The sequence below is a fragment of the Saimiri boliviensis genome, chromosome 9, assembly GCF_048565385.1.
Source record: "Saimiri boliviensis isolate mSaiBol1 chromosome 9, mSaiBol1.pri, whole genome shotgun sequence".
In the NCBI taxonomy this organism is placed as follows: Eukaryota; Metazoa; Chordata; class Mammalia; order Primates; family Cebidae; genus Saimiri; species Saimiri boliviensis.
The window spans coordinates 104959006-104972563 of record NC_133457.1 but is presented as its reverse complement, the minus strand read 5'-3'; the positions used below and the strand labels follow the sequence as shown (position 1 = coordinate 104972563).

Genomic DNA, 13558 nt, shown 5'->3' with positions numbered 1-13558 from the left:
TTTTAGTTTGGAAATCAAGTGTAACAAGTCAGTAATTACAAAGACTAGCCAATTTGTGTCCCTTCTCCTCCCTTTCCTTTCCTCTTCTGGTTAAGTGGAAGCATTAAATATTAAGAAATAGATCCTGAGCTACAGTCAATTCCCAAGAAGCTCTTGTTTCTTCATTTTTGATATTAAATAGTTAAGAACTACTAATATCAAAAATGCACAGATTGTAAGATTAAGGCACAGTAAGTCTAACATTTTGCCCCAATCACTTTTCTAGTATTCAAATCACTGTAACTAATACCACTATGTACTCTGCACCTTTCTCTGAAGAGCTTTAACAGCTTTTATGTATTACCAATATTAAGATACTTCATGGATTAGGAAAAGGCAGTAATATTTAAGTAGTTTCATAAAATTAGCTTCTCAGGACTTTAAGTAGTCCATTCTCTAAGATATTAGTTCTTCAAATATGTGAAGATGGTGATTTCAAATTCTTTATTTCAATCAATTCAGTTCAAGGATTTATTACTTCAAATACTTGAATTAGCTATTATCACGATTTGTCACATAGAATGTGAACATTTCTAATCATTCTGATAATCTCCCTCTTCAGGAAATGTGAAAACTATTTTTCTAAAATTCATGCAACACAGGTGGCTGATACAAAAAGAAAACAGAAAATAAAAATACAGAACTTAATCTTTTTGCCTATTGGTGAAACTGTTTAATGGGTACCTGGGTATACTAAAAAACCATTTTTCATAACATTTTAAGTAATAAGAGTTTGGAAATCCAAGGTCCTGGGTCTCTAATTTCTTTAAGGGTGGGGGTGAACTCAGGATTGGGACTAAATGGAGACGTCACTCTCTTGCACTGATAGTGAAATATTAACTGCCAGAAAGTACCTCCAGTCCCTATTCATGCTATATGACAGGAGCCTTTGTACTGAAGCATAATGAAAAATCTCAACAGAAGAAGTGACTATATATACCTACAACTTACTAATTTCAAAGTTGATCCTGAGAGGCATGTGCAGGCGTCCCCAAACTGCGGCCCCTGAGGCCATTTATCCGGCCCTCCACCGCACTTCAGGAAGGGGCACCTCTTTCATTGGTGGTCAGTGAGAGGAGCAGAGTATGTGGTGGCCCTCCAATGGTCTGAGGGACAGTGAACTGGCCCCCTGTGTAAATAGTTTGGGGACGCCTGCGCATGTGAGTCTATCTTGTTCATCTGTGTCTAACAACAGATATTCACTTTCTGAATGTTTCTATGAATGAATATGGCCACTTAAACTTTTCCATTTATAATTAAACAGGAAATTTTTGGCTTCCTAAGTAGACTGCCAAATATTGCACCATCCCAAGTGTGAAAGGGGAAACTTAATCACTGCCAAAGATGATAATTATTTTTTTTTGAGACAGGGTCTCACTCTGTTGCCCAATATGAAGCAGGTACAGTGGCATGCTCACGGCTCACTGCAACCTCCACCTCCTGGGGCTCAAGCAATCTTTCTACCTCAGCCTTCTCAGTAGCTGGGATTACAGGCGTGCACCAAGACACTCGGCTAATTTTTGTATTTTTTGTTGATACAGGTTTTTCCCACATCACCCAGGCCGATCTTGAACTCCTGGGCTCAAGTGATCTCCCCATCTCAGCCTCCCAAAGTGCTGGGATTACAGACATGAGCTTCCAGGCCTGATCCAAATATTTTAAATCTACAATTTAAGGTATGAGAAACAAAGTGGTGTACACAGCAGTGATTTTCACTGGGCAACTTAAGTTGCCACAAAGTCAAAGCAAGTCAGTACCCTTCTGAGCCAACCTGTCTAAGAGATATAGAAATAGTATCATACTCAAAGCTCCCTAGTGACCCCTCCAGCTTGGTTAAAATTTCACAATAGATATATGCCCAAATTTAAAGAAATTAAAGATGTTCCCTTTGTACAAAAGACTAATAAAGCAATTTCTGAAAAAGGTGTTTCAGTTTTTTTTTTTTTAAGGATTGGCAAGGAACTAAAAATTCTGTTCTAAGCTTCACCTTTCATAAAGTAATCCTCACATGCTCTTTAATCCTCAATGTTGTATGGTAAGTATTAAACCTGCTTTATAGGTGAAGAACTAAGGCTCTGATAGTAACTTGTTCAAAGACCTAGCCCTTGAGCAGCATCTCAAGAACTCAAATTTAAATTCCCTTTAAATCTCTATTATGAAGTGGTGGGGGTGTAGAGGAGGGTCGGGAGGTGAGAGATGATTCATTCTGTATCAGAGGAAAATGAAGAAAGAGAGACCAAAGCTTTGAAGACTTTTAAATCCAACCCTATTGTGGACACATTCCTTGTATACCGAGGGCAATGTATCTGCAGAGCATTAACAAATAGTCATCTTCCCAGAGTTTTTTTCCTATATACTTTATAAACTATATTTTTCCTGAGATGTTTATCTTTTTAAGCATTTATCTTTGAAGACTCTTTAAAATCAGGCCCTGTTCTGTAATTTCTACACTACAAAATTATTTTCTCCTGCCTACTTTTAATTGAATATAAGTCTGTGCCTGTTGTGATGCTTCTGTGATAATCCTTTTGCTGAATGGCATAAGATCTCTACTAAGATCCATTAGGCTTAAATCTAATGGACATTAGTGAACACATCCTTAAATGACTTTCGTTTATTTCCTTTAAGTAGCACTTCCAAAATAACAAATTCAAGGCAATTCAGTATTCAGCATCAGCTAGACTTATGAGCCATTACTGAAATTTCTGCTGACTTTATAAATTTTTCATGGAATCTCCCAAATGCCTATACTCATGCACAACTGTTAACATGACATTTGCTAGTAAATTCTCACACATAAGCTTTATTATATTATTTATGGTATTCTTATTCCCAGGAATTCCTATTTCAAAGAAAACTAAGTTGGTCACTTTAAGCAACCATTTGAATAAATAAAAAATTGAAGCAATTCTCAGGTGCTTTGAGACTTCTGTTTAATTTAAAAATGTTCTGGGGCAGAGTTAAAATAGTGGCCTTTGAAAAAATATGCTGACACAAGACATATTGAATTCTGTGGTTTAAAAAAAAATTAACAAATAATGAACTTGGCATTTTATTAAATGCATTGAAAAAGTAAGGGTCAGGTTACTTTTAATAGAAAATCCATAATTATATTAAATGGCTAAGAAATCAGTCACATCAACAGACTTCTTTCATTTCCAAGCTCATCTTCTGTACTGCTAGAAGTTCTTTTAGCAATTACCACTTTGCCTTAAACTCATTCTTAGAAAAGTAGAAACCAGTACATTTGGCTCCTACTTAGCCCAAACCCAGATATGAAGACACCTTTTACTTTACAATGACCGCTCTGTAATTGGAAGAGATCAGTGTAGGCTATGGTGATTCAATTAGGTAAAGACTTAACAACACTAGTTACATGTTACAATTCACTGTGTAAACGTTAAGAAGATTTAAAACTTTAATGGAATAACAATGAAAGACAGACTCCCCAACATCAATCACTATTTCAAACCTAACATTCCAAATAAAGATCCAGTTGAGAATAGAAGCTATCTGATCAAAGTTTACATTTTACAATGACAGAGAGGCACTTTCATATACATATCTAATTCTCATAGTGAAACATAAATATTATCTTTGCTTATAAATGAGAAAACAAGGAAAACAAGGTTCAGTGGCCAGGCCACATTTCATAGTAAGAAAATCCAGATTTTTCTGAATCCTACACCAATTTTCTATTTTACCACAGCTACTCTATAGCATATCTCCTCATACCCTCCCCTCCTCACCAGCTATATCCCAGACCTAACATTCCACAAAGGGTCCAAGCTATCTCTACCAGCAGACAATCAAGGGCAGGCTGTGACATCTGTACTAGAAGCTTACCAAACTTAGGATTTCCAGAATCTGGACTAAGGCAGCATGTTATCAGAAAGGGGACAAGAAAAGGGATAAAGGGCAAAAAGGAAAAAAGTTTCCTTTCCTGGTCTCTTGTTCTTCCAATAAACCTATGCAATCTATACTATCTTCATTCAATTAAGATTTAATGCACATAAAAATGTGGTGCCTAGTAAGTTTTCAAAATTAGTTCCCTTCATCCCACTTCCACTGCTGGACAAGAGCTCAGATAGCCAACTAAAAGGAAATAAAGGGGCTAACTTACTGGAGTCAGGTTAAGTAATCGTAATCGGTCTTAGCCAATAAGATCCATAAATGATAACGATCCTGAAACCTACTAGATTAGTCTCCTGCACAATCAGTAATATACCTAACAAAGCTTTATAAATCTGGACATTCACACATGTATGATAGCAAGATTAAAATCTGGACTTCTACTAAATGGCAAAAGAGTGTATTATTCTAGTGGAGGACTAATCTTCAACAAAGAACTTTTTCTTTTTTTTGGGAAACTCTTAACAGCCAAGAAAAGTTCTAGGCATCTATCTATCTTTGCTAGGGTGTGCTTAAAAATATATATATAGAGAGATAGATAGATACAGATATATATAGATATAAAGAATATCAATTGATAAATATATGAAGAATAATGGGACCACATGCTGGCTGGTTTGGTCTTGTTCTTAAAATACAGGAAAATCGCCGGGCGCGGTGGCTCAAGCCTGTAATTCCAGCACTTTGGGAGGCCGAGGCGGGTGGATCACAAGGTCGAGATATCGAGACCATCCTGGTCAACATGGTGAAACCCCGTCTCTACTAAAAATACAAAAAACTAGCTGGGCGTGGTGGCGCGTGCCTGTAATCCCAGCTACTTAGGAGGCTGAGGCAGGAGAATTGCCTGAGCCCAGGAGGCGGAGGTTGCCGTGAGCCGAGATCACGCCATTGCACTCCAGCCTGGGTAACAAGAGCAAAACTCCGTCTCAAAAAAAAAAAAAAAAAAAAAAAAAAAATACAGGAAAATCCCGGGCACAGTGGCTCATGCCTGTAATCCCAGTATTTTGGCAGGCTGAGGTGAGTGGATCACAAGGTCAGGGGATGGAGACCATCCTGGCCAACATCGTGAAATCTCATCTCTACTAAAAATACAAAAAAAATTAGCTGGGCGTGGTGGCACACGCCTGTAGTCCCAGCTACTAGGGAGGTGAGGCAGGAGAATTGCTTGAACCCAGGAGGCGAAGATTGCATGAGCTGAGATCTCGCCACTTCACTACAACGTGGGTGACAGTGCGAGACTTGGTCTCAAAAAACAAAACAAAACAAAACAAAAAAAACCAGGAAAACGTCAGAATACCCAGGATCTGTTAATTTTTTTTTTCAACATAATTATTTACAATAACAAATACAGGAGATCTAAAGTCCCTAAAAATGCAGACTGCTTTAATATCATTTGTTGGAGCTTACCTAGGTGTTTCTTAGGAATGCTAATGAACTGTGTTCTTAGGTTCCTTGAATCCACAGAAACAAAAATGTTAATTTCAAAGGCTCAGAGAGGAATCAATGACCTGGTAGAGATGCCTCTCCACCCCAAATCTGATGGGAATGGTAGAAGGGAGATGGTAAATTAAAACATTTATTACACATTTCAGAAAAATTCTAAAGTACATTAAGGATTAAGGCAGCAGAGAGATAAGTGAGTGAAACTAGAAGCTTAAGACAAATTAAAAATGAATATCAAGCAAAAAGAAATTAAGGGTCAGGCATGTGAGCACTTTGACAGGCTGAGGTGAGCAGGTTGCTTGAGCCCAGGGGTTCAAGAAAAGCCTTAGGCAACATAGCAAGAAACCTCGTCTCTACAAAAAAATACAAAAATTAACCTGGCATAGTGGCGTGCACCTATAGTTCTAACTACTTGGGACGCTGAGGTGGGAGGATTGCCTCAGCCCAGGAGGCAGATGTTGCAGTGAACTGAGATCACACTACTGCACTCCAGCCTGGACAACAAAGACAAACCCTGTTCCCCCAAACCCCTATCAAAAAAAAAAAAAAAAAAGAAGTTACAATTACAAGTTGCCTACTTCCCTTGGAATTTCTTTCTTTGAGGAACATAAATGACACACATTAATAAAGACACACAAAATTTGTAAAGTTAATACAAATTTTGATACAGGTGGCCAAAGTTGATATGATCTATATACTCCAGAGATACGCATGAGATATCAGTAACATTACTTCTCTCCCAGTTTGAAAAATATTTAGGATCTTTCTTATACACACAGAATAAAAATGCTTAACAGTATCTATTTACTATTAAATCATTTCAGCAAACTATGAACCATTTCTTATAATACCACCAAAATACCATTAATATCTAACAGACATTCCTCTACAAGCTCACCCCAACACCCAATCATACTTTGCCTATCCTACCCTAATCTGTATCCCCCTCCACCCTTCCCAGGCCCTATGCTATCAACCCAGCACATACTGTCCACGTCTAGATAGTCAGGTGGCAGGGAGGGTGGGGGTTGGCAAAATGCTAATTATTCCAAGCCCTGGCCTGTATTTTAGATTTTCTACTGCAGCTATTGGCCTGGAGCCATGAGGATAGAAAGCTGCTGCTCAAACTTCCGGTTTACAAGGCTTGGAAATAGGGAGAAAAGACCTGTTCCAAATATTACTACTCGGAAGTTTAAACACAATCAGAAAGCCTCCTTTAAACACAATACCCATTCACTTCTTAAGGGCTAGTTTGGAAGTCTCTAAACTCTTTACCTTAAGAAACCCATTTGTCAACTGTTTGCTTAAATGCCCTTATTATGCAAAGTTAATCATTTCAAAATAATTAAGGGAGAGTCAGATAATCTAAACCACACAACACAGAAAATTCACCCAACTGACTCCCAGCTCCACATTCAATATATTTTACTATTCTTTCAAGAGAGTTGGTTTTTTGTTTTTTTTTTTAAACCTCCAGGTCCAACGTCGAAACACTTATTTCAAACATTTCCACAGCTTCATTCAAACTAATTACATCTGAATTCATTTTCCCAAGTGAACCCAATTTATTGGAGTTGGACATAGTTTCACATGGGAAAGATGCAATCCTTCAGAAAATACACTTCTGGTAAAACGACTTTGGATTTGAAGAATATCAGTTTTACTTTGCACTAAAAAGATGGCAAAAGTTGTCAATGACGTGTCATGTAGATATACATTCATGTCCAACTAATATGAAATAACATGGTTTTAGTATAATCTGAAATCTTCTAAAATGATACACATCCAGAAAGTACAACAGAATCATTTCCCATACCATGAGCAGCAGGGGACAACTGTTACTATAATAATATATAACACAGCTACACAGCTGTATATTAAAAGGCAGACTTTTTTTTTTTTTTTTTTAACCTCCACACCCCACACATGCACTGAAAACAAGCAAAACAAAAAAATCTCATAGTCCAAATTTTGGAATGTAAACTTTAGGACATGTTATTTAATAATCTGAACAAACTAATGAATGTCTTTTGAATTCTCTCAATTCCCCATCAATTTTTTTTTCTTTTTTCAATTCCACATCTTTATGCTGACAGCAAGGGGAAAAAGACTATTTTTTTTTTCTGTTACTGGTTAAGATGAGATTTGAGGACTGACCTTGGATTCCTATTTTCCATTGTACTCTATCTACTGAACCAAAGAAAAGCAGGAGCGTCAGTGACTGTTACTGTTAGCTATATTATGTAGTTTGCACCTTTCTAGCCACGAGAATATTCAAGCTGATTCTTTTAGTAATGCCTGGATTTTCTTGTTTTTACGAGAAACACCCAATCTGTGCCTAAAATTTGTTTGCGAGATACAATATGCTGGTAATCTAAAAAACACACGTTGATAAGCAACTTTGTTTTATGTCAAAGTGTAGTACACTAGCGACTCACTAATTCTAAAAAAGGTGCCTCAAAGAGTCCAGCTGTAATGTAATAAAAGACAATCACCCTAGAGCCCAATGTTTCAGTATTTCCTGCAGATTTCATTTGGTGGTACCATCACTTTTCAGTTTTAAAAATGTAATGGCAATTTTCAGACAGCCACATCATCAACTATCTGAAATTCACCCACCCCAATCAGCTTTCTCACCACCCATCCCAACCCATACCCAACAGCACAGAAGTAGAACTATCTCTTAGCATCAGAAACAATTCATATTTAATTACCCTCATCTAATTTGATTCCATGAAGCCACCAGAATCAGCACAAGATAATGTCAAACCATGATCTCGAACATCATTTCTTAAACACTGATGGAGTCAGGTATTGTGCTTTGCTAAGGGGGTCAAATTGGGGAGAACTCTGTATCTCCATAGTAGACAGGCAAAAACGTCAAGACCTCTGAAACAGCAAAAGAATCGCTAACACTTTAACCTGGTATTACCATTTATCAATTCTACAGATAGCTAGGCAGCCTGTATAGTACTGTAATAATAACTCAGCCCCACTACAGTTAGTTCTACCAACACTTAGGAAGTCTTTTCACTAGGGAAAAGATATGGTTTCTGCTCCTGAAATTCCTCACTGTCAGTATTTTAAATATAAACAACAGATTTTCCCAGTAGTTGAGTATGGGCCATAATGTTCTAAATTACATACCGCTACAATTTAAAATATTGTGAAGAACGAGCTCCAAAGGGTGTGTGTGTGTCGGGGGGGAGTCTTTTGTATCTTAGGGATAAGGGCAGACAAAATGAAATATGTTTGATTTTAATATATGAACTTGCACAGTTAATCTGTAAGATGGGTTAGGCCCACTTAAAATCATGCTTAAGTGAACTCCTCTTAATACAAAGTTCAATAATGACATGTCTGAGAATAATTAAACATTGATTTCTACTTTTTTTAAAGTGTCTTTCATAGTTGCATAAATGAATCACTGGTTAACAATGTATTACTTGAGACAGCAAGCACTGTTACTAACACCACATCTTCCAGACAATATTCACAAAGAATTATTACACCAGTGTCAGACCCTTATGGTGGCAGGCAAACAGTTAAAAACGCTTTTTCTCTTGAACAAACATGTTTAGATAAAAACCAAATGACAAATTATCAAATCTTTCCTTCCCTCTCTCCTTTTTTAGCTCTGTAAGAAAACAGAGATGTGTTGCTTTTTATGTTTTCATGCTAGTATCACATAGTATCACTCCAGCATAGTGGCTCAGCTCATGGGATTTAAAGTGGCCAACTGAACTGCCCTTGGGTAAGCTAGTAAATACACCAAAGTCTCAGTTTCTTCATCTACAAAACAGAGATAACAGGACCTAACTCTAAAGATCCTTCCAAGGATTACATTTAATTAGATGACCCATGGAAAGAGCTGAGATTCATGCCTGACAGTATTCAACAAACATTAGCTATTTTTGCTATTAAATGTAAACCAACACATTCTAAAAGTCAACATAGGTAGACTACTTCAGCCTCTATAAAAATGGGAGTAAAGATCAATAACCTAATCAGCTCACAATCATTCACATGTGATTTAGGTGAGAACCATATAAGTTAACTTTCTCACAAGAAAGGGGCTAAACTTTATTTCATCACTTACATTACCTACTCAGCATAGCCTGACAGGCAAAAGAATACATTCTATATTAAGATCCCACCTTCCTCTAGCGAGGTCAAAAGGACTTCCTACATCCTCACCTGCCACATCCTTTCTTTGCCCCTGTATCCCAAAGAAATGTGTCTATACTGTGGTTTTCTAAACTGCAGGCCTCATCTCCTCCCTCTTTTAAAATCGTGATAGGTTAGTTAAATGTACTTAAGAAACACTCCAACCTGACAATTCTCTGCACCCAGTCTTGCACAACCCCCAGCTGAAAAGTCACCTCCGAGAAATCTCCCCACCCTCAGACAAAATTAAGTCCCCTAATACTCCAAAGCATTTTGGGTACACATATGCCCCAGCATCTACCTTATAATTAACTATGTCTCCCCCAATACACTGAATCGAGAGCAAGGGAGTGTTGTGGTTACAGGATCAGCTCTAGCACTAAGCACAGTGCTTGGCACATACCTGGTACTCAAGAAATGCCATACTTTAACCAGCTTCTCTCCTGGTTGAGTACCATCTCCTGCTGGATGCCCCACTTCAAACTCTGAACATAAGGTTGCTCTCAGTAGAGCAGGCTAACATGATGGACTGCTGATTACATTAGAAAACCCACTCATCAGCTTCTCCCATTGGAGAGGTTCCCGGAACCCAAACTCAATTGAGCAGGATTATGTACCACCAAAATCAGTCGGAATTCCCAGCACACTACAGAAGGTACTGTCTCCTTCAACAGGGTTGTTCGAAAGCCTGCAAGGACGAGCTTTTCATTGGAGGAATCTTCCCTGGGTAACTGAAGTGGAAATACACAAAGAATAAATGCCTTGATTTGGCTGAAAGGGCTCAAAAACATAAGGAATTGGAAAAAACAAGCTAGCTCTTGATTCCTGAAAAACAGTGGCTCGTGAAAAAGAATTAACAGGAAGCAGGAGTGGGTGCTAGACATTCTTTGTTTCAATAAATAAAATCTTTTTCTTCCCTCCCTACAGCCCAAACGAAAAGGCCAACACAGCAGGTCCACAGGAGATGCTCAACAATCTTTCCTTCCAACAAGTACACTAAACTGAGTTTCCCAAAAAAAACAAAAAACAAAAAAACAACACTGCTTTGGGAACCTCGGCCACAATGAAAAGTTCCCGTCACTGACAGTTTAATTTTTTTTAAATCCAACATTTACACTGGGTGACCCACAGAGAACTTGCAAACTTTCTTTGGGGAGGTACTGCTACCTTTGCAAAGAACGTAACTTGGGAAAAACAAGCTGGAAATATGAAGAACTCCACAAAGGGTGGCTTCAGTTTTAGAACCATAATTCCTATCATAAACATCCAATCAAAAAATAAATAAATAAATAACAGTTGCCTAAGGAAATCTTTCATTCTGGAAGCAGAAAAGGAAACAAACATGAAGTAGAAAGGGAATAACCCCCAAAATAAAGTTAAAAAAAATAATAATTCAGTCCCCCAGCCTTCCCTCTCTAGTGAAGTATGTGATTTATACGACTTTGCTCTGCAGAAAGCTCGTTCTAGGCAGCTCAAGGAAGGAGCCGAGGGAGGGAGAGAAAGAGACACAGGCACAGAAAGGAGAGGAGAGAAAAAGAAAATGGCGCAGAGACTAAGTCCCGACCGTCGACAAGGCGACTTTCCCGAGAGGAATCCCGGCCCGGAAAGACCGCCCGAGGCCCGGTGGCGGGCGACACGGGGTCTCCGTTGTCCCCTCTTGGGAGAGCCTGGACCTGGGGGAGCTGGGATCCCCGGAAAGGGGGTCCAGAGGCGGCCCGATGGGAACAATGGGGCCGGTGAGCGAGAAGCCGGGACTTAGTCTCTGGGACGCCATGTCTGTCCTCTGCCCGGCACCGGCAGGGCGCGGGGGAGGCGGCCGGCGGCTGGGGGGCTCCGGCGTCGGAGCAGGGGGGGCACACTCACCATTCAGTCGGAAATCCGCTTCGATCTGGAAAAATAAAAAAAGAGAGTATCAAACAACAGCCACTTCAACCCCTCCGGCGACGAGCGCGCGCGGCCGGGGGCCTGGCCCACCCTGCGCCCCCAGGGAGGACCGGGCTCCGGGAGCGGCCTCCGAGGGCAGCCATCTCCCCTCGAACTGTAACTTCGCGGCCCTCGCGCGCGGCCTAGCGAGCCGAGCTCCTCCGGCGGACTGCCCCTCGCCGGGGGCTCCGGCCTGTCAAAGCGGCCGGACCGGGGCTGATGCCGGGGCCTGCGCCGGGGGTTGCGGGACGGTGGGGCCGGGGGCCGGGGCCTCCGGGGTCAGGCCGGGCAGTACCTGGGAATCGTTGTGGAGGTGGTCCCCACTCATGTCGGCCCGGAGCGACGAGCGCGGTGGACTGCGAGGCGGCGTGGGGGAGACGCAGACGGTGGACTGGCCCGTACGGGCGAACGGGGACCCCGGAGGCTCGAGGAGGCGCACGTAAGCGGAGGCGGCTGTGGGCCCGAGACTCCAGAAACCGCTGTGGCTGCTACAGCGACGGCGACGCTGCCAGACTGCCCGGCGGGCGGCGAGAACAGACCCCAGCAGTTGTGTAACAGCCTAAGTTCGCATTTGGGCTCATTGCGCCTGCGCGGCCGCTTTTAAACACCACGTCGGCGACGTCAGCGCTCGCGGAAAGAGGCCGAGAGTTGCGTCCCTCCCCCTCGTGGTTCGCCGGACAGACCTGGCTTGGCATCGCAAGCCCCGCCTCCGGACCCTGCGCGCGCCGCTGTGATTTGCATAAGGAGCCGACTCCTCCCACGACCTCCCACCTCAAGCAGCCTCCCCTTCCTCTCCCAACGCCTTTTCTCGGAACCCCAACCCCCCTGCTAGGCACTGCGCAGGCGTCACCTGGCACCGCCTCCGGACTAGGCCGGACGCGCGGCCACGTGGTGGGCCTTTAAAGGCCGCGGCGGGACCCAGGCGATCTTGGGCGGAGCTGGTATTCCGCGTCCGCATCTCTTCGGAGCTGCGAGTACCTTGGCAACTGGGACCCTGGGACCCCAGAGCTTTCCCCAGCGTCTCGTCTCTTGCTAATTCGGCCTTGAGGCTGCCTGGTGGGAGGAGTCCCCTCCCTAGCGTTTATCCAGGACTTCCAACTTCTGGAGTATTTCACACCCACTTCAAGATTATTTTAATTTTTCAACCAACCAAGGGTCCTGTTTAGCCCCAGTTTTCCACCAAGTACATGTAGCCCTGGGACACCAGGGATCTGATTTTTTTCTTTGGTTCCTTATACAAATACTTATTGAGCACCTGTTATGAGCCCAGGGATTGTGCTGAGGGGAGGGGGAATGGCAGGGGACGAAAGGGAACTGAACCTGCCGCGATCCACCGCTGTATCCCTGGCATGCTGGGAGGACGCTGCAGATGGGGAATAGAACTATCGTTTATAGAGCATCTATTCTGTGCTCAGCTCTGAATTCTCACAATAGCTCCGTGAGGTCGCCTGTTTTTACAAAAGTCAAACTGTCTTAAAGACAAGTGACCAACAGCCACCTACCTTGCATCTATAGTTGGATGCCTCACAAGCTTCTCCAGGGATGATTTCATCTCCACTCAGCTAGAAAAGCCCCATTCTGACATCTTCTTTTCCCCCATTTCCCACTAGCCCCGCTGATTGCATCTCTTCACTCCATCTACTTCTCTTCTCTGCCCATAAACCTTTGAAGTCTGCGTTCTCTTGCTTGGATTAATACAGTAGGCTCCTGGCTGGGAGTGGTGGCCTGCACCTGTAATCCTAGCACTTTGGGAGGCCGAGCCTGGTAGATGACTTGAAACCAGGAGTTCAACACCAGCCTGGGCACCATGGCAAAATCCTGACTCTACAAAAAATACAAAAACTAGTAGGGGGTGGTGATACATGCCTGTAGTCCTGGCTACTCAGGACCTCCAGGAGGTCGAGGCTGCAGTGAGCCATGATTGTACCACAGCATTCCAGCCTGGGCAACAGAGTGAGACCCTATCTAAAAAAAATTTTTTTTAATACAACACACTCCTAACAGGGATTGCTGCTTTCATTCTTGGCCCTCTCCCAAACTCCATTCCAATAATTACCAAAGTGATCTTTTCAAC

The 13558-nt window shown here is 41.9% G+C and overlaps 1 protein-coding gene across 1 annotated transcript in view; it reads right to left on the bottom strand.

Annotated features, from left to right (window-relative positions):
- Positions 1–12071, bottom strand: part of TOP1 (DNA topoisomerase I) — a 97789-nt gene extending 85718 nt beyond the window's left edge. The window contains exons 1-2 of the mRNA XM_003936386.3: positions 11780–12071; positions 11425–11449 (exon numbers count right to left, since the gene is read on the bottom strand). Coding sequence (XP_003936435.1) covers positions 11425–11449; positions 11780–11812 — 58 coding nt within the window. The 5' untranslated portion in view covers positions 11813–12071. The remainder of the gene's footprint in view (positions 1–11424; positions 11450–11779) is intronic.
- Between the last annotated feature and the right edge of the window lie 1487 nt (positions 12072–13558).